A 21898-nucleotide genomic window follows, 5' to 3' on the forward strand; every position below is an offset into this window, starting at 1 on the left:
AATCAGAATTAATATAATTCAAAAAATGACACCTATAAAGCAAGTTTAATGTTAATTTTATTATTTAAAATACTAATTAAAATTTTTATAAACGTACAATTTTTAGTAATTAATGCAAAAAAATTTACTAGTGTTTAAGTAGCTCTTTTTTCTTATCATTTATAACTAGTATACTATAAAAGTATACTTATGTGCACACAGAAAATACAAGAAATGCAAAGTCTTTGTACAGTGAAAATAACAAGATGGGTGGAACAGAAAAATACAAGGGAAAAAACACTACACGTCTGTAGATTATACATGTACCTACAGCTAGTAGCTATAGCTGTAAATACGGCTCAAATGCGATGTAGGTATAGTATGAATGTGTAGTCTATACATGCGCACAGTGCACACACTAAAATCTAACGTTTGTTCCTTTTAGTACGTCAGCTGGTCAGCAATCAGCATCAGCTCTAGCTCTAGCATAAATGTGAATGTATGTATATAAATGTACTATTTTACAGTGCTCCTTATACGTGATACAGAATAATATAAAAGTTTTTCTAGTAAAACAATATATGATGCTTCATAAAAATAAGTTCTCAATATAATGCACCCTCATATTTACTGCCTTAGTGTACGTGTATAAAAATACATTTTTGGAAATATCAAGTGTAGTACGTGTGAATCATAGATAATAGTTGTCTAAGACATGGTCCTTCTGATATGAAATATAATGTAATGTTCTTTCTTACTGATATAATTTCTTAACAAATCAAATGAATTTGAAATACAAGAAAATTTGTAGTTGCTGAAAGGTGTATATTTTCTAACCTTAAAATTCGTTGTACAAATGTATCAGTAACTTTATGTAGGAGAGTAAACTTTCAACAAGAATCGGTTGTTTAATGAAAATTTTTTTATAGGTTTTAATATTGATGAACAATGTTACAAAACCCCTTCCAAGCATTCTTTAATTTTAATCTCTCTTAAGGATGATGAGATTTCTACAACAGTACTCCAAAGAATTATTTTATACTACAAAAACAAAAGAACTCTTATTTTATGATGGATACTTATTAGAGGCATTACCATGTAATCATTAAATTCATTACTATGCCATCCTATGATGGATGCATAACAAAACAGAAAAGTGCAAGGGACAAGAAGATTTTTCATTAGTTTACACAGTAAAGATCAGAATTTCTTCAAGTATCACATGAATGTAATTACATTCATTATTAGAGTTAAATTTGTTTCCAAAATAACTTAACCTTCGACGAATTTATAGAAAGATTTAGACTTAGTTAGAAATTTTTGTACTGTATGTACTGTACTAAAAAGAGTGTTATGAAAATGGGCATGGAAAAATTTGAACTCCATACTTAATAGAAGAATTGGAAAATTATTTTTGCAAACGCAGCCTTTTTAAGATTCACAAGATATTTGACAAGCTACATGCTTATTTTCATAAAAATTTTTTTTTATTGATTTACTCATAGATTTTTATTCTACATCTATGTTGATTTTTAAATGTTTTACTGATTTTACTTAATATCTTAACTTAATTACTCCGTAAATTTAATTAGTAGTTTTAATCACTAGTTTTAGTTGGTTTGTCAAACAACTACTTGTACCAAGTTCGTTATTCCATTTCATATACAAATTTACATAATTTATATTATTATTCAAGAAGATTGTCATTCTAATATCAATAAATTTAAAAAATAATACGTTTTATCCATTTATTTTTTGACGTCAAGTTACAATAAAATAAAATAAAAAATATCAACAGCATGTGAGAATTTCAAGCTATTGTATATATAGCTCAATGTTGTTTGACTTTGGTGATTAGACAAGAACCGGTATTTAGTGTAGTACGAACGTTGACGAGGATTCTTTATATTTTAGAGATTGTGAATCGTAAAAAAAAAAAAGTCTTTATTGATTGACTCGTGAAGGACCTAACTTTAAAACATGCTATATCGGGACTCGAGTCGTCAGGGGATGTAGCTCAGTGGTAGAGCGTTCGCTTTGCATGTGAAAGGTCCCGGGTTCGATCCCCGGCATCTCCATTTTTTGGATTGTTTTTACTAATACAACCAATACATTACTATCTCTATCTTCCAGTACACGTTACAGTGTATAATTAGACATTGCATTGAACTTGAGTTACTGGTTATTAGGACTAATGATCGTAAACTAATTATCTGTTTTACAAGTAGTATAAAAGAACTTTTAAACGCAGATAAACATACATCATCAAAGAAAATGTTATTTTTTGGTTATTTTACTCTGACATGTTCTCTATCATTCGATATTTTGTCAAAAATAGTCATAGTTTGTTTAAGTTTACTAATTTTTTCAACATTTGTCTTATTAGTAGCAAGGTTTAAGTGAAACGTACGAACGTGTTACTAAATTTTTAAAAAGTACTGTTGCACGTTACAGCAGAAAATATATATGACATTAGAACATTGCTTACAATTGCTTACAATTGGCGTGGCACTATGATGCGTAGAGCACGCACGTTTGATGTGTTGCCCCACATCACGGCGCTATGTATATATTGTAGCAGCAAGTCTACTATCAAAATGTTGAGAAAAACAAAAATTTTCTAGAATTTTTTGTAAGTATTAACACTATTTTTTGATTTGAAAACTAAAAAAATTATTAAAAATTAATTTTGTAGTTATTATAATTAGTATCTACTCTGAGCAATTAATTCTTTGAATCAAAGAATTTCTTTACCTTTATAACTGTTTAATATTTTTTTTTTAGTTGAATAAAAAAAAATATGTATAACAGTTAAATATTTGTGATTAAAAAAATCAATAAATATTCAATAAAATGTTTTTTTCAATCAACTCAAATATTTTATATTATATTAAAAATTATTTTTTGTCTCATTTTATTTTACTCAATACTTGCTGTGATAAAAAAACGTAGGTAATCTTATTTATTGGTTATCTCTAAGAAATAAATTTTTTTAATTTATAATGAATAGTTATTTATTAAATATTATTAATTAATCGTTTTACAAGAATTTACACTAAGCATAATAATCGCTACAAGACTTCTTCGCTTCTTATCAAAGGCTATGCAGTTATCGACGAAAAAAGTCCTTGGAAATACTGACGGGGTACTATACTTAAACTTTATCAGGGTAAGCATCACGCCAATGAATGAGCCATTAATGACCAATTGTGTAACACAAAACAAAGTGAAAATGTTAAGTTATTGTTTATTCTAAGAAAATCGGTAATTTTATATTTTTATCGAACATACAGAAGTAAACATAATCTTGCTAAAGTTAAACATTAGATCAATAATTACTACGAGTATTTGTATCTAATAAATTTTTGAAAGAAGTTTCTACCAGTTAGTTTAAAGTAGTGTTTTTACTCAATTTTTTTATAAATAAATGAAAGTTCCATTGATTATTTAAATTACTGACAAGTATCATAAAAAGTTTTTTAAATCAATTTTAATACTTAGATAAAGCGACGTGTATTTTCTAATAAAATTTAATGTTAATGTATTTAGCACAAATGCAATTTATTTAATTGAATCATTCATGTCATTGGCATGATTTGCTTTTGTTATTTTTCTCCGAATATTATTGCTCTCTATAGTCATATATGCGCCAGTAGCTTTGGCTCTCTATACGCTTAGACACTAAAGCTGCCCAGAGATTTATGTAAAAAAAATCGTAAATTCGTTCCACGCTTTGGAATCTAATAGAGTCAAGCGCGTGATTCAAGTGAAGCTCGGGAGTAAGGAAAGGAAAAAAAAGGAGTGAGACGTAATAAAGAGGTGGACGAGAAAGATAAAAAACGCGTGTCTTCTCCTATCCCCCTTTCCATCCTCTTGTCAGTCAAGCGTTATAATATCCTGTCCACCGGACATATCCCTATCCTTCTCTTTCTCATATCTTATTTTATTTTAGGTCAAACATTGCCGTGGTACGCGCCAGCGCATAACTTCGTGAAAACAACATAAAAATCTCGGATGTGTTTCGGGGTATTCTGACACTGCGACTTGCGCTTAGTGGTGGTGCGTTACGAAGGGTATGAGAAGAATACAGTCCGAGGCGAATGAAGGGTCAGCACTGGAGCGTGCGACCATTTTCATCGCACCCCAGCCTCGAGAAATTCTTTACTTACGAATATATTCGAAGATTTCGCGAGATTCTTATTTACGCATCGATGCGCGAGTTATATGATGCGAACGGAATTTCTATTGCTGTTTCTTCAAGAAAGCTGACGATTTTACGTGTTTTGCATCTTGGTCACCTCTGTAAGTGTCTGCTCTTGAAAAAAAAAAAAAAAAAAAAAAAAAAAAAAAAAAAATCACAAAGTTGGACACATAGTTAGTTTTCAATGGAAAATTTTTTTTGTAAATTTGAAATTCTCGCGATCTTGGCAGCTCCTCACAAACCAGCTTTTATTAACATCGCGCATTCGCCGAAGCCAAAGGAACAATGACCCTCTATTTTTTGTAAAAAGTATACAAGCACGGCTGCAAGTCCAATTACGGCTTATTTAATCAGCACTCGAGCGCCCTGCTGTTCCGTCAGCAAAAGCCGCGCCAAGAGCTGTGATTAAAAAAGCCGATCAATTATTAACGCGAGGGATCTCCGGTCTAATAAGTCTCGACTCTTCAGAATCCTCGCGGAAATTTTTCTCTCGGCTAATGCCACTGTTGTGCGCGATACACAAGAGCGAAGGAGGTTTGGGGAGGGGTGGCATAAGCATAATTATCCAGGGAAGGAAGCCCCCTTTGTGTTGGTGGCGTTGTGGAGTTCGCGAGGGACGCGCAAAATAAAGAAAAAAAGAAAAAGGGAAATAAAGCAACGAGAGGCATCAGGCCTGCAAGAAAGAGAGCGAGAGAGAGAGTCGCGTGAAAGGTCGGCCGGGACAGTTTTTCCTTCCCTCGGTCCTCCTTGCCAATCGTAAATGTTTAATATCGTGATTAAAGGCGTGGCGTCGGTGCCTCGTTATTATTTCAGTCCGACGACGACATCCCTGATCCTCCTGCGTTTTTCTATTCTCGTTTCTCGTCCTTTTCTGCTCGTTTATGCCCCCCCCCCTTCTTCACTCCGGGATTTCTTTTAAGAGGTAAGAAAAATCTTTCTCTAAAATTAGCTGGCTAAATATTTAACGCTTGTTGCTGTGCGCGCGTGAGATGCATCTTGAATGAAAATTAGATGCAACAAAAGAGCGAGTCGAGCGCTCCCAAGTTGGAACCAAATGCAGAGACTCGCTGTCTGCATATCTTCTCGTTCTATTGTCTATTCTTTTTCCATCTGATGGATTTCAGAGTTGGGTGCTCTTTCTTTTTATGTCGTGGTGTTCGTTTTCGCGCGGTGTTCACCTTAGAGTCGCTACTTCATTGTTGTACCAGAGGAAAACGCTGAATAGGGTGCGCGCAAGGGGAAACGCTGGTTGGGATATTTTGTTTACGATCGTTTGCTTAACGAAAAAAATAGGAGGACAAAAACTCTGTTGGTGGAGAGCAGTGATATTTTTGTGGAAAGACGCAATTTTTTTTTTAATATTCAACTCTTCTATGACATGACTCATGTGAGATATGGAGGGTCGAAATATAAATACTTTGAGTAGAATAAACGAGTCTACTGTTAAGGGAATTGTACGCAGTGCACGGAATTTTTTTTATTTGTGTTTTTTTGTTGATTTCAAAACAACATTTTTATTCGACAAATTTTTGTAGAAAATCATAAAGAAGCTTTTGCTTATGTCAATTTAATGTAGATTTATGCACAGTAAGAAATACAATGATATACAATACAACTAACCGTGTACTGATGATAAAAGCTAACTTTGAAAAATCAACATGTGGGGCGTAATGAGGCATGACTTGATCGATGATTGCGATTAGTCTTTTTTTTCTTGTATTTTCACGAAAAAGCAATCCCGTAATAAGCGAATCAATTTTTTTTGTCAAAAAGACGATTTCCTCGAATAAAAATCGCCTCGCTCGCACCGAGCCGTAATCACTTTCAGCCTCTATCGATCAATATATTTCTCGTATTCATCTTTGACGTTACATGAAATAATATTGAAATTTTCTGGCCCACGATGATGTCACCTTCATGTATCGAGCAAAAAAAGGGGAGCAGTCGTGTCATCTGTAAAAAAATCATTTTTCCATGACCACGAGATCGCATCGTCTGTTGACACTGGCCAAATCGAGAACCAAATTATCGAGGCTAGTAATATCGATGCCAGCCAACGGGGACCGAAATACTCTTCTGTCTCTTTCCTGTCTCCGTTTGTTTTGCCTTTCCAGCAATTTATCATCCATTGTCCGGCGACGTGTAAGCACGCGTGTTAGACTGTCTCTTTCGCTTTATTTGTTTTCCAACCACCCGATCGTTATTTATGACTTCAAGACTTACTGATGAATTTCCTTGGCTCAGCATCTCAAAGCTGCATTTTAAAAACAATTCTTTACACAATTTGCTACCAACAAAACATACGCATTTTTGCCCGTAAAAAATTTCAGATAAAAAAAAACATCTCACCGTTTCAAACAACAAGTATAAATATCTCGATGAATTTATAATCACATGCGTTTCGAAATCAATGAATTCAGCAGGATAGTGGTTAATTATTTTCCTTTACCAACATCCACTGTACTCTGAGAACCCTCGACTTTATGAATTTTCATCGTTTCAGTTTTTTCCCTCCCAATCCTCGTCCGTCCGACTCATCCTTCGTCAACATAGTATCACGACCGGCGATCCTACACACACACACAAATATATATATACGTGTCGAAGGTAGGGGATGGACGAAAATTCAGTAATTCGATAAATCTATCTCAGAGACGTTGTCGACTTTCGCGCGTCACCGTGGAAAATAGTCCGTCCCTGGTCCTTTCCTCTGCGTAAAGTGATTTCCATTTCTTTTTCTTCTTCGCGATGCTAGCTGCTCCCTCCCAGACTCGTGCGAGAAAATCGCATTTGTAATGCTTATGGGTGTTGCAAACATCTTCCGCAACGTGCTGTGAAATCGCTTTACCGAAGAGCAGAGAATAGGATTATTAAATTTGAACCTTCCCCGCGGCTCTGTCTTTTATTTTTGACAAGGACTTTGAGAAATGCGATTTACATTCGGCAAGCGAGCTGCTACGGAGATTTGCGCTGATGAGCCACTTGACTGAGGTGTGGGAGCGAGAATTTGAATTCACGTGTGCGGTAAAGAGATAAGGTCTTTGGAATAAAACCCTCGATATGAAATCATTGACATATCTAGATCATGAAACGTTTAGCTTATAAATTGTATCAATACAGTTACCAAATAATATTCTACTACACTAGACATCCAGTTATTCACATACTTTTTTCGCTATTTACTGAAAATTATCACTCATCAGTCCTTACTTTCAGACATAAATATAACATCATACATCGACTAAATTTATTGTTAGCCTTTCATTTTTCTGATCTTAAATAATATTTAAATAAAAGCAGGGTAGATAACAAAAAATAATAACATTTATAGTGCAAATCAATAAAAAATATACTTTATTTAGACGAAGAGACGATGATGTAAATTAGTGAACTTACGATTTATGTTTATTGTACACGACTTTCGTAACTATCAATTTCATCACCTATCCAATCAATAAAACTAGATACTCTTGTATATACGTCAGGATATCCCATAGCGCAGGGAACACCAAAAGAAACAATGCCTATTTGTTGTCCATCGACGACAAGAGGACCACCTGAGTCACCCTGAAAAATCAAACAGTATTTTTAATTTTCCTCGCCTACAAGTAAAATGTGCCACTTTCTAGTTCTCCAGAGCTAGTAGTGGTTAAGATTTTGTAGACAGATATGATATGTTGAGCGCGTTATCTTATAAGTAAAATGATCCACATAGAATCCAAAAAATTATTTGCTTTTTTTCGCTAAAAATTAATTTTTATAGAAATGAAATTAATTATAATAAAAAACTTACGTTGCATGTGCCTTCTCCGTACTTGTTAAGAGTGCAGACGTGTGATTGCCTTATGACTACCATAGTTTTCAACAAATTTTGACATTTGTTTTGATTGATTACCTTAAGAGAAATCTCTTGTAGAGTGTTAGGACTCTGTGCCCACGACTACTTGAAATAATTTATTTTAGAATACTTTTGAAATCACTTGAAAAACAAGAAAATACTTTATCATTACCGAAAGTCTGCCCCATCCAGTCAAATTAGCTGAACGATTGTCCAAACTAAAATCTTCAGCTAAACTGACATATTGCACTTTGTCATCAAATATGATATCACGATCGACGCGAATCAATCCTATGTCGTTGATTAATAATGTATTGCCATCATAGTATTTGTGATAAACGATGTATTCCGAATTATAAATTTGTTCGTGGCCTCCTTCAAGCAAGTTTGTACCAGCAACAACAGAAATAAATGTACTCCTAAAATATCAGTACAAAGTGCATTGAAATAATACGTGGTTTGTTACTTGCTACAGTCGAATAAAAAAAAAATTTTGAAACCCATTTTTATTTAACATGTGACATGATTGTATGAAATTTTGATTAAAACATATGTATGTAATTATACTGTGTGATTTAATAAATTAATAGTAAAATTTCGGATAGAAAATTAAAAATCTATTAAGAACACGTACCCTACGACACAGTGCGCAGCCGTTAATATCCAGCGCTTATTGATGATCGATCCTCCACATAAGTGATCCATTGTTAGTGGATCCCTTAGAGATACTTGGTATGGATATTTGCCATCGGGAGCATCTGTTCCCCCAACAACTCTTGGAGCAGCTGTAATAAAAGATTCGCCTATTACTTTAGAATAATTTTGACGTTGGTTAATGAAATAGACTTTAAGATGAAATAAGTCAAGTTTGAGTAATTTTTCAGATTTCATTGGAATTTGGCATAAACTTCCAGCATATAAACGCCCTTTCAGTAGCATTATTAAATTTTTGTGACTTTTTTTTTTACTTAAAAATTATTAGTTTTTCAGTTTTAATATTAGCTTAGGTTAACTACTTTGAACTTGAAGAGCGCATCGTGTTGCGACTATATCTCGAAAATGTGTCATGATTTCATAAGTGATTGGCTTATCAAAATTAAAAGTATAAATTAATATATTAACAAATAAACAGCTAATGAAGTACAAAAAATAGACGGATGAATAATTAAATACGAAGAACAAAGTAGTACCCAATCCCGAGACAAGAATGTGGCATGTTAAAATTGAACAAAAATTATTTTGGTAGTTTTGAGCTAATAATTTGACTCACCAAAAGTTGCTGTGGCAAGGCACAGTGTGACTGCAGCAATAATTAGCTTCATTCTTGCTACTGATCCGAAATGGGTTTGATTGAGTAATAAGTCTACTTTAAAATTTGATGCTGATTTATACTTTTTCTATAATCTTGATTACGTAAATATGTCACCAAGACATACTATTGAGAGAATGTTATTCGATAAGAAAGTACGTTAATGTAAATAATCAGATTTTGCTGCAGAGATTTATTGATAACGAGATTAAAATTATGATTTATTTTACGTTGTATTATAAATACATAACCTTAAAGCACTGCTAATATAATATAATATAATAATAGAGATTCTTTTGTCTGTAAGTTTGGTAAAATTTTTGTCGTAAAAATTTAATAATTTTTAGTAATCTTTGTCTTTTCTGCTGTAGTGAAGCTGATCGGATAGTTGAGAAGTATTTTAATTACGTGTAGTGGGTAATTTTTCTAATTTTTGACGCTTTAGCAAAATTCAGTTGAATCCTTGGTGTTTCAGTAAATCGATAAACTTTTTGTATTTAATTATCTGATGATTCGAGAAATAAAGTAAAAGTACGCAAGTCTGTGTACGGTATGCAATGATAACGTTGATTGTATGGATTGATGTGGCTCTATTTTTAAAAATTGAGGAATTGAAATTAAAGCGATCTTTAATTTGAAGCTTAAGCCAAATCGCGATCATAATTGAATTATACGTCAATTACAGTTTGTGCTTTAAAAAAAAATAGACGTTTTACAACTCATTATTAGCTCTTAATAAATATTTCACAATTAATAGAAACACTCTCCCTAATTAATAGTTAAGATTCCTTTGTTTAACATAACTATTGATGGATACCACTCACTTCACAATTTAATCTCATCAAGCATACGAACTTACGAATAACCTAAACATAATTAAAAAATTATAACTTGTGCAAAAAGCACATGCATACGAACTGCTTAGTTTACATAATTTTTGCCATGATACTATAGTATTATACGTTAACAATAAACAAGTTTGCCAGATCTTAACTAATGCGTCGGTTCATTAGGTATTTGTAAATCACGTACTAAAGTGAAGTATCCAACTTATTATTACTATACTACTACTAGCCAAATTCTGGAATTACTTCAATAAAGTAGAAATATGTTATTGTTAGCTAAAGTCTGCCCTATTCAACCAAGTTTGCTAAAAGATTTTTCAGACTGTAATTTCTTTTGGTATTTTAGATTTTGAAAAAATGTAGTCTCAAACTCATGTTGGTGTTAAAATCATGTATTTACTTAACCAAAACTGACGTACCAAACAAAGATAAACTGCAGCGGTTAATATCTTTATTACTGTTAATTTTTCTAATAGTTTGAAACAGATTTCCCCAAATGATACGACTACTGTATGATTTAATACTAATATTTGTACTCGTACAATCTCGACTTCAGAAGCGTGTCGCCAACAAATATTACTGCACAAATAAATTTGATAAAACAGTACGAGAACGAAAGTTATCTGATTTGGTGTAAATATTTATTGATTACGATTTTATTTTACTTTTTTTTCACATGATTGTGTTATTTAAATTAGGGTTGGATATGTACGATAAATACAATATTTTAAATCTAAGGTTTTGTATTTTTCAGTTTTGACAATCATTGCAACACTAACAATACTACATACAGCTAAAATTTTTTTTTTCTTTTGTAAAAACACTTTATTTGTTCTTAATGAAAACTTTGCAATGGAAGTTGCATGAAATTGCATAAGTGTTATACAATTTTTGCACTGAACTGATTACTATTTGCCAATTACAACACAAATAAATGTAATCTTTTAAAATTAATATTGTTTTTTAGGTAGGGTTTCATTATTTTACATTTCAAATTCGTTGCGTAGAAGATAATTATACTAATAATTGCCTTCCCTTAATTCATTATCATTGTATATTTTAAAAAACGATTACTTTATGGTATTGTATAATAATGATTACACCGAGCCAACGAAATGTTGTATAGAAAGATTTTATCAGGTAACCCATTAATCTTTCTAGAAAATAACATTTTATGAATGACTGTACCCAATACAATCAACTCTAAATAATACTCTTATGATCCCTCAAACAACAAGTTTTTTTAAAAGATATGTTATAAATCACTTCACATTAGCATAATTGTCTCGGACAACAATGAGAAAAAAGAGTTAAGTGTAGCGCAAAGTATTAATATTATGTATATGAACGCAAAAGAGGGATAAAACAGGTCCGAAAATAGATGGTGAGAGTATCACTTGAGCGTTGAACAATAATCGAATAAACGCAAATCCCTTAACAGATAGAAAATCAAGTGGCCTTTTGTCTGTCTCTTCTTGAGCGTGAATCTTTGCAGAGTCCGATTAAATATGTATATGTACTACTTGTCAGTTAATCTCACCCCAAACAACCAACTCGTGCCTTGAACTTGCTCTAAACGCACGGAATACAAATCACCCCTCGATCACGGTCGCGTACGACATACACCCATTGTTACCGTAAGTATACATCGTCTCGCCTGCTTGTTAGAAAAAAAAAATCACGCGCACTGCAAGTTTGGCTCCCAAAAGCGCATCCTAGCGTGGTGATTTTCAGCCCTTAGTCTATATTTTTCGACGGCGTACACAGTCGAGGAAAAAGCGATAGTCATTATACGCGGACAGGGCGTGGTGGTAACGTGAGCGCGACAACAGATGCGATCGTAGTGCCAAAGAGTTGCGAGTGTGCACCTATGCTCACCCGACACCGCACCTCTTTTTACCCATCCTCGATAAACTCTTTTCGAAAATAAGGACCATTTCTCTTTTCCCCCCCCCTCTCTCTCTCTCTCCTTTTTTATCCGCACCCTTTTTTTCACCGCCCCTCAGGAAATAAAAGAAAATAAACGCTCCTGCGTAATTCCATTATTGAACGGGTTCTCCTTTTTCTCGCGCTCATACACGCAAGTGACTGTTGCGAAACAATCGGCGTGAACGTCGAGAAAACACGCGCCATACATGTAAGTATTACGGCACTTGACGCTCTGTGAAGAGGGTGCGAAGCGAGCGCGCTTGTCACTGACTTGGCGCAGATGGTGTCGCGAGCTGGTTCCTTTCTTTTTTTTAAAACGATTCTCGCGGCTCGATGAGCCCGCAACAATGTTGACGATGATAATGATTCGGAGGTCGGAGAAGGGGAGGCGCGAGGTGTGATGTTTGCCTGTCGAATTGTCGAGAGCTCGTGTGTATAAATCCGCCTGGCGATTACTAGCTGGTGCCATTGGAACTCGAGTGAGTTTAAGCTTTCGGGTAAATATACTACTGTGCGTTATTAGGCAGCGACGTAATGGTGTTGGATCGTGTACCACTTGCTTGTAAAAAACAAGATTTTCTCGCGTTAAAAAATAGGCCAATTGATTTGGATAGATTGATAAAGTATGTGCATTGATGTTTTATTGGGCCGATAATACAATATTTTGATACCTTTCAAACGAGCGATTTTTAATGATCTTCTAGCTAATATTGTTTTATTGATGCCATCATTAGTTACCATTAAAAATTAGTTGTTGTAGATGAAAATGTCGAGTTGCGTCTCGTTAATTTATGTAAAGTCAGTAGTCGAGTAGCGCTTCAGTCAGTCATTCAAATATATGGTTGCTTCATTAAGTCGATGATTTATGTCAATTTTTTTATTTGTTGTAAGTTATGGAATTTTGCATCAGTAAAAAATAAATACCACTTATTCGAAAAACAAGTTATACGTTTGGATTTCTCAAGCTCTTCATAGACAAGAGTTAAGGGTTGAAAGTGAACAGTTGACACTTGCCCAAGTTATCTAAAACTTTATTCGAAATCATGAACAGGCTACACCCCACAAGCATAGAGTGGATGAAACAACGCAGACGAGTTTGAAGTAACATAAGGCCGTCAGTCAAAACAAAGGGTATTGACAGTATAATTTAATATTTATATTTCTCAATACTTGGTGTATTAATTTTTAAAATTATTATCAATTTTGTACGTTTGCTGTTGTGCACAACACAACCAATCAGTCTTAGAGAGTACTTTGAATTTAGGCTGATTTAAGTGAACATCAATTAGGTACATCATAAATAGAAGAAGAGACAAACTTTATCATCACTAATATTTATTCTTATTTTTAAATATACAATAATGCATCTAAACTTATGAAATACTTTGAAACATTCAGATAATATACGTTTGAACCAACGCACCAGTGAATCAAGTTTAACTAATTATGGGTGCTTGTAAACGATTGGATTGAAATCACGTGTTAGTATGAAATCTTATTAACAGAAATCTCTGTGTCAATAAATAGTTGTAACATGACAAGAGAGTATTGTTTTACGTACAATTGCATGATAAGTATATGGACGCGTAATGTTAATATTAAAATTTCTTTAATATTTTTGGACAAGACAGTGAGTGGGTCAATTAACAAATGAAACAAGGGAAAGTGGAAAAAAAAGTTTGCTAAGTGTGGGGTTCGAACCCACGCTCCCAGACGGGAACCAGAACTTAAGTCTGGCGCCTTAGACCGCTCGGCCAACCTAGCTTGCGAGGCGTCGGGCATACATATCGTAGATTACCCACCCGGTGTGTTAACAGGTAATTCATGATTTTTGCTTTTTGCAACAAATCAAATAAAACTATATATACAATACAATATTCGTTTTAAAAAATATTGATATAGTTATATTGTGGGTGAAATCACATATTTCACGAGGGAAAAATTATTTAAATCGACAAATCTTTATCGTAATTCTTAGCGATTTTGTAGGATTAGTAATTAAAAACCATAAACAATTTCTTGTATAGTTTACCAATATTCTTAGACCATGAATACAATTTTATACATGGCATTTCAAGATTTCATTTTCTTCACCTGTAATATAAATAAAGACAGTGACATAATGATAAAACTTTAGTGCATATATTATATTGACGAAATGTAGATTAAACTACGTTTTCCACTAACCAAAAATATGTAGTAAAATCACATCCTGACGCGAATGGGTATCCCTTTTACCGACACAAAGCTTGCGATCAATACTTGCACGCTTGTACGATTACATACTGCATTGGTAAGTGTGCTTAATTTTTAACATGCGCTATGCATTGCCATCATCACGCAATCGCAAAGGAATGATTTAAAGTTTAATGGATGATGATTCTAATGCTTCCTGACAAATTTTGTATACATGTTAACACAACACCACCACTGTAGTAACGATGTGTCTTGTGTTCCTCAATTTTGTTTGCATTTACTCAAAAACATTATCAAAAAACGATATCGCAAGTACATTAACGTAGTAAATAAAAGTCGAATAAAATATGCTACTACTACGAGCCATTGTTTGGACTTTGATGTGTAGAAATGCATCACACACTGTAACTCATGATAATGGACTTATTAATATGATATATCCTACGAGCTGTTCATCAACTGCACTGTTGATCTTATAAATATTCAATCACCGATCACACCTCGCGAGCGGCCAAGGGTAGCGCTTCCAGCCATCAAGTCGATCGCTCGACATTATCGCCATAATTCCCAACAACGTGCGCATAATCAACGTGTTGCAAAAGTGTGAGACGCGTGTGCGCGTTTCAATGGAAGATATAATGACCGTCAAGCCAACGCACGCTCAACCGTGTAATCTCGATTGATTGGAATCACATGGGGAGATAAAGCTGCAAACGGTGTCGTCGCACAGGCACGTGTGTATACCTTCAATAAAAAATGCTTGACTACACGTTGATACATGATTAAATTCCAAGCATATCTGAATTACATCACACGCCGCTTCAGGTGATAATACTCGAGAGCGGTTGCTTTTTGCTTTATGTCTGGTGAACTTAAGTTCAATATTTAATTGCTTAGTGACGATTTTGGCCTCTGTTTTCTTTTAACTTTCGGAAATTTTTCAGTTTTATGTTTTCCAGCTGTACAAAGGTTTTTGAAACATTTTTCACATTTTTATTTTTAAAAAAGCTTTACCGAGTGCACAACATCATTTTTTCTATTTGAGCCGTACTACTCAGTTTGCATTATTGGTAAAAGAGGACTTTGGCGAGATTTATGCACCTGGAATACAAAATTTCTCTTTGATACACTAATTGTTAATGTAAAAACAGAAAATTTTTTACAAACAATGTAAGTAATATAGAAATTGTTTTTGGAATAATGATTTGATTATTGTTTATTAACTCCCATATTAATCCCATATATCTAACATATTTTAATCAAAGGGTTAATTAAAGAGAGTGGAATACTTAAAAACTAATGTATGTACTCCAAATGGACATATTCTCTGGAATTTTCAATTAAACGTTTATTATTTGAATTAACCAAAACCTCGAAAACTTTTAAGAAAAACAAAAGTTAGCAATTAATTTATAAAGGTTTTATTAACTCATCAAAATCCACCACCACATGTGGTGAATAATTTTTACCATCCTAATCCATCCAAATTAAAGACGTACAAAAGAAAAATAATTCCTATACCAACAAGTCGAGCGAAATGATGCGTGCTGTTCCAGTGAGTCGTTCGCATTAATTCCTTAAGAAAAGCTCGCCTGCGTAACCAGCTTAATGGCACGAGGAAGAAAGTTCGAAAGTCTTGGGAGTCCGAGACAAATGGTTTCCGTTTCCTTTGGCACTCGATTTGCGTATAATTCGATCTGCTCTCGCTGCTTTGAAATGCTGAAAGTTAATGTGACGACGGCCTTTTCTTTGGGTAGCGATCGTTTTTCCAGAAGTGGATAATTTATCAAGCAGTGTCGCAAGGAAGAGCTTTATCAGGTTTCTAGTTGATTTTTTTTTCCTGACTACATTTCCATAAGAAATTAACAATTGGTAATTTACCAGGATGATGAAAGTAAAACATTCAACAGTGAGTGCCTGTAGTTAGCTGGGAATAAATATGTACAAATTCTTGGCTATCAACACAGCTTTATCATTGTTATAAAAATTGAGGTTAAATACTAACTTTGTGCCAGAAGTAAATTACTTTTCCAAATTATCCATGCTATCATCATCAAACGTATTAAAAAAATTTTTTTACTTCTAAGAATATGATGGTTTGGTTCTAGATGATTAGTGCATAGTAACCTTACAAAGTTAGAGAAATTCAGTAAATTGCCACCACACTTTAACGTTGAATTAACAATTAGGTCTGATGATTGTAATTTATAATTATTTCCAAAGTTTGAGAATAGAATTTTGTTTTCAGTATTATTTATATAATATCACAATCTTAAAACAGTACCTTATATTTATGCAGCTCATCTATGTTTAATGATTTATGCTTTTTTCGATGTTTCCGATTGAACTTTTGTTAGCAAGAACACTAACGTGACTTACTACGGGCATAATTATCTCATTAGGCGATTGAAAAAAATACATTGAATAATCAAAAGTGAAAAGTTTTTTATTTTCTTCAGACCGTGACTCCAATCCGAAATTGTCAAGATTAGCAAGGCTGTGCATCTCTAAAATCCGCGTAAACGAGACACGGTTCTTTCAAAAGATTGCGATGACGTCTGCAAAAGTACACGAGAGAAAAAAAAGCCGATCTGCTCAGATCAAAAGGAAATTTAAAAAAAAAGTGCACGCAAACATTGGCTAGACGCAAAGCCTGCTCGGTAAAACGAAAAAGAGACGTCCCGAAGGATTTCCTCGGTGGCAATACCCTGTCGTGCAAAGGCAAGCGCGCATCTCGGCCAAAAGTAACAATAAAGGGTCCCCACCCAATAGTGAAAAGAGGAGGAGGAAAACGAAAGGATTTAAATCCTTTGACTTTGTGCCCTGCGCATCCGAAGGTTGCGTATTATGCAACGGCAAAAATTGGCTATTTTGTATATACGACGCACGTTATTAGCTCTGGCGTGAAGGGTTGTCGTTTCATGTTCCGGCGGGCAGAGCATTGTTTTCTCGGGGCTGCGCTGTCTTTTATGAGCGTCACATCAAAGTGACGCGTCCGCGCTTGGTGGAAGGGTTACAGAGTGCGCTAAGGTGCACAGCGCGGCTTGACGGTTCGATGCAATTGCTAGCTCATTGATGTCGCTTCTTTTGTGCACTTGGTGCCGATGACCCTGTGGTGCTATGAAGGAGTTGCTTTTTCACTCTTGCTTGCATCCATTTTTTTTTGTTCATGCTGCTTTGAATATCCTTCTGTTGCAGATGTGCTTACTGAGTCGAAAATTTTCTTTTTTGCATATACGTAAAATTCTACAAATGGCTTTTGGAGTCAGGCTGATTGATCAGTTGATTAGCTCTTACATAAAGATTCTACATGACTGTATATTTTTTTAAATTTTAAATGATTTTATAATAATTTTATTGAACAGTTTCCCTGATCAACCAGGTTTTTTTTATCTTAAAAAATTCTATTCTCAAGTAATTATTTCTTGAAAACCAACAAATCGGAGGGTAACTTAAAATTGTATTTCAAAACAAAATAGTGGATTTATTTATTTGACAATTTAATTAGTTTCTTTCACCGTAGATTGGATATTCTTGCAATTTCCGTGCTGCTTCCGTAAAAATCAGACATCGTCTTTCGATATATTCATCAATATCCTGGAAAACTTCGATTTCCAAATAGAAATTTTTTTAATGTTTAAAAATATACTCATCAGTTTCTAAATGTATGTAATCTTAAATATATTAAGTAATAAATATGTATGTAATCTTAAATGTACAAAATTAATATATTATAGTTTACTCACACTTCATTGTTAATAGACGCAGGGTGAGCCCTGACAGCTTGCGCGTGCTCCTGATCGGACTAACCACGCACACGCACGCCAACCGAAGCGAGAGTAACGCGATGGTGAATTTACTAATCAGCGCGGGTTACTGTTGTACTTCTCGTCTTTTAAGATTATTAAAATAAGTGGGTGGAGAAAAAAAAGGGGTGAGGGCTGAAAACGGCAAGCCTTCAAAGTCCTCAAAGGGTTAATTATCTTACGAGATGTTGTTAATAGCTGGCTCGGCTGTCCTAGGGGACCTGCGTAGCACGACTCAGAGATAACATAATCCCCATTATTGTCGGGCAAAAGATACTTTTCAAAGTTTTTTTTCTATAACGTATAAATGTTTTTCAACTATTTTGGTGGGTGATAAGGTATACACGCTATCAACTGCTGAGATGCATCAAGTGCTTGTAGATCACGCAAAGAATGTAAAATAAAAATTACTTAATACTCCTAATTCATTTAGTTTACTCGTTTGACTTAATATCGTATAAAAATATATAAAAAATTAATATTACCATGAATTTTAGAGTAAAAAAAATTGCAACTTGATTATTAACTTTCGATATTTTTTAAGTTAGAAAATATGAAAAAAAACAGGGTATATTAATTAAAAGACAACTGTAACAAAAATTATGAAACAACTCATAAAAATACTTTATTTAGTTACAGTAAAATTATTACTAAGTGGCACGTCACTAAACCTAAGGCTAATCATTCGATCATTATAGATTGCTTTCATAACTGTTGATTGTCTCATCTATCCAGCTAACAAAATTAGATATTCTTGTGTAAACGTCTGGATATCCGTATGCGCATGGTACACCGAAGGAAACGAGGCCTATTTGTTCACCATTGACAACAAGAGGACCACCTGAGTCACCCTGAAAAATTAATTAATATTTTACAATCACGTATGAGATTACAGTTCTGTGTGCATTTGAGTCAAAGTCAAGTGACCGTGTAAAGTGCACTGTGTAACAGGGTACTTGGTACTGTACTGGTAGTCTACGAATTATACCAGATCTAGATGATACACTACAAGTATAGTACCAATAATTTACTGATGCTTTCTAAAAATTTTTCAATGATATCAATGCTAGTTAAATAAAATAACTATTACTCATTCTTGTAGTAACTACTTTTGAAACTTAAAAATTTGATTAAGGTAAAATACTTACATTGCATGCTCCTTCTCCTTCCTTGGTAAGAGTACACACGTGTGATTCTTGTATGAGCATCATTTTGTCCCAAAAACTTTTGCATTTCTCTTGATTAAGGATTTTTACAGTTATCTCTTGCAAATTGTTAGGAATTCTTCCTCCATTCTATTATGAAAATTATCTTTTAGAACGATTCAGGGATTCATTAAATAATTTGAAAATATTTATTATTACCGAGAGCCTGCCCCATCCAGTCAAATTTGCTGATTCATTGTCTAGACTATAATCTTCTTTTGCCAGTCTGACATGTTGAACTTTGTCACTAAACGTGATATCACGATCAACACGGATTAATCCTATGTCGTTGATTATTTGTTTCATACTGAAATCTTTGTGATGAACGATGTATTCCGATTTGTAAATTTTTCCGTTTTTTCCATCAAGTAAGTTTGTTCCAGCAACAACAGTAATCGATTTTTTTCTAAAAAATTAGTACAAAATGTATTAAAATAATACGTGCTTCGTAACTTGCAATAGTAAAAAAAATACACATTTTGAAATCCACTTTCATTCAACATGTTACACGATTGTATACAATTTTTATTTATATATGAATGTAAGTATATACTGAGTGATTCAATAAATTTGTACTAAAATTTTAGATGAATAAAATACTCCTTAAAAAATATAGAAAATTAAAAATATACTAAGATCACGTACCCTAAGACACAATGTGCAGCCGTCAATATCCAGCGCTTATTGATGATCGATCCTCCACAAAAGTGCGACATCATAAATGGATCCCTTAGAGATACTTGGTATGGATATTTGCCATCGGGAGCATCTGTTCCCCCAACAACTCTTGGGGCAGCTATAATGTAAATTTCGTTTATTTTATTAAATTTTCGACATTCGATTTATACACTTTATTAATAGATTACGACACTAATTTATAGTCTTCTTTTTTTTAATTTTAGTTTTTTTTTATGTAACATTTCTTAGTTTTTTAGTTTCAATGTCAGCTTACATTAAAAACCCTGAATTCATACTCATTTGCTAAGATTATAATAAGAATTTAACTTAAATTTGGATATTATTATTTTTGGATTGACGAAAAATTGCTTGGCACAATATAATCATATGTATTTTTTTTTTATAATAAATACTAAACGGATTCAAAGCTAAAATTTTGTCTAACAAATGAGCTTTGCAACTTTAACATTCATGAATTCTTTAAAAATAAGAAAATAAATAACTTATATATTAACTATCAAATAAATAATTGAGTAATAAAAAAGTAAATGGATAAATTATTAATAATAATAGAAGAGTAAAAATGTACCGTTTCTTGGTAACATACATGTAACTATGTAAAAATTTAATCATTATTTAAAAAATCACCAATTGATGTTAGTATTTAAATTATAGTTTAACTTACCAAAAGTTGCTGTGGCAAGGCACAGGGTAACTGCAGCAATAAGAATTGGCTTCATAGTAGTGAGTAGTCCAAAACAGGTTTGACGAAACAATAAGATTACGGTACAATTTAATGCTTATTTATACTTCCTCTATGATCTTGATTTCAGAAATATGTCACTGACAAATTCTACTGCGAACTCGATAAGAAAGTACGTGAATGAAATAAATCAGATTTCGCTTAGACATTTATTGATGATGCGATTTTGATAATAATGTAATTAAGTAAATATACATCGTCAAAGCACTGTTAAACACACACTTATCGTACCTCAAACATTTTTTTTTTTTTTAATGTGAACATTTGTTACGCTTTCAGCACGAAAATTAGCACGTAATTTTTACTTTTCACTCATGGTAGAAAATGTACTATTATTATTACACTTATCTTTTTTGCATTTGAAAGTTTTTATGATCATTAAAATTATCACTATACTTTTATTTAAATTAATTTTACCAGGGATGTCATGTGTTTTTTAAAACTGTTTTATAATTATATGACTTTCTAATCGAAATTTTCAAAATGGAATAGTAAAAACTTTCTAAAAATTCAAGGATTCTCTAGCAAAAGGTTTTGGTAAAATATATTTGACAAATGAATTAATATAGACTGAGCGATGTATGTCAACACTTAAACGATACTTTATTGGTAAAGGTCATCAACTGTGATTGCATGTTCATAAAATATTGATATGAAATTTTTTTTTGATAATGATAATGTACAGTAGTAATTTCCGTGCCTTGCACACTATTTTGACAAAATTTACTTGATACTTAAAAAGTATTTTCATTGTAGGGTCAATGTTTTTATATACTTTTTCAATGTACTTGTACTTGTTACATGGGTTACTTGAATTGTAAACAACACTTCTATTGTACGTGTTACCCACATGAAGTCCATAAAAATTGAATGAAATCATAAACTATTTGCATAAAGTAAAAATATATATTTAATAATGTTAAGTTTATAAATTTAATGACACACATAGGCAAGTAAATTGGTCAATGACGAATATACTGATATAGTATTGATTGATGTGATTTTATTTCTTGGAGTTGAAAAACTTTTATCACATCGATCTTTCATTAAATGCGCAAGATAAATCCTAAGTTCCTTAGCATATTAAACTTTGTTATCGTAAAAGATATAAGTTTCATGAATTACTTTTTAGCTCTTTTTACATATCAG

At 33.1% G+C, this 21898-nt stretch overlaps 2 protein-coding genes and 2 non-coding genes across 4 annotated transcripts; 1 reads left to right on the forward strand and 3 right to left on the reverse strand.

The window, feature by feature from the left end:
• Positions 1-1985: 1985 nt before the first annotated feature.
• Positions 1986-2057, forward strand: TRNAA-UGC (transfer RNA alanine (anticodon UGC)). Its single transcript has one exon. It is a non-coding gene; the product is annotated as a tRNA-Ala (tRNA).
• A 5528-nt stretch (positions 2058-7585) lies between these two features.
• LOC106644677 (chymotrypsin-2-like) lies at positions 7586-9340 on the reverse strand. The gene is made up of 5 exons (XM_014360304.2): positions 9289-9340; positions 8647-8803; positions 8191-8437; positions 7974-8120; positions 7586-7747 (listed from the first exon to the last, which is right to left on the reverse strand). Exons 1-5 carry the CDS (start codon positions 9338-9340, stop codon positions 7586-7588), a joined length of 765 nt encoding a protein of 254 aa, XP_014215790.2.
• Positions 9341-13781: 4441 nt separating this feature from the next.
• On the reverse strand, positions 13782-13865 carry TRNAL-UAA (transfer RNA leucine (anticodon UAA)). Its single transcript has one exon. It is a non-coding gene; the product is annotated as a tRNA-Leu (tRNA).
• Positions 13866-18795: 4930 nt separating this feature from the next.
• Positions 18796-20726, reverse strand: LOC106644679 (chymotrypsin-2-like). The gene is made up of 5 exons (XM_089595989.1): positions 20672-20726; positions 19954-20104; positions 19468-19714; positions 19252-19398; positions 18796-18954 (listed from the first exon to the last, which is right to left on the reverse strand). Exons 1-5 carry the CDS (start codon positions 20724-20726, stop codon positions 18796-18798), a joined length of 759 nt encoding a protein of 252 aa, XP_089452115.1.
• Positions 20727-21898: the final 1172 nt, after the last annotated feature.

Source organism: Copidosoma floridanum, unplaced genomic scaffold, assembly GCF_036245765.1.
Source record: "Copidosoma floridanum isolate Cflo_tuat_1 unplaced genomic scaffold, Cflo_Japanese_pri ptg000029l, whole genome shotgun sequence".
NCBI classification, from domain to species: Eukaryota; Metazoa; Arthropoda; class Insecta; order Hymenoptera; family Encyrtidae; genus Copidosoma; species Copidosoma floridanum.

Bases quoted from the DNA above. Each gene is read 5' to 3' on its own strand.
- LOC106644679 (XM_089595989.1), bottom strand. From the start codon at position 20,726: ATGAAGCCAATTCTTATTGCTGCAGTTACCCTGTGCCTTGCCACAGCA. The intron at 19,715-19,953 runs GTACGTGATCTT...CTAATTTTTTAG, and splicing joins GCTGCACATTGTGTCTTAGG to AAAAAAATCGATTACTGTTG. The intron at 19,399-19,467 runs GTAATAATAAAT...TTTTCATAATAG, and splicing joins CTGGATGGGGCAGGCTCTCG to AATGGAGGAAGAATTCCTAA.
- LOC106644677 (XM_014360304.2), bottom strand. From the start codon at position 9,340: ATGAAGCTAATTATTGCTGCAGTCACACTGTGCCTTGCCACAGCAACT. The intron at 8,804-9,288 runs GTGAGTCAAATT...CTTTTATTACAG, and splicing joins CCTTGCCACAGCAACTTTTG to CTGCTCCAAGAGTTGTTGGG. The intron at 8,121-8,190 runs GTAATGATAAAG...TATTTCAAGTAG, and splicing joins CTGGATGGGGCAGACTTTCG to TCGTGGGCACAGAGTCCTAA.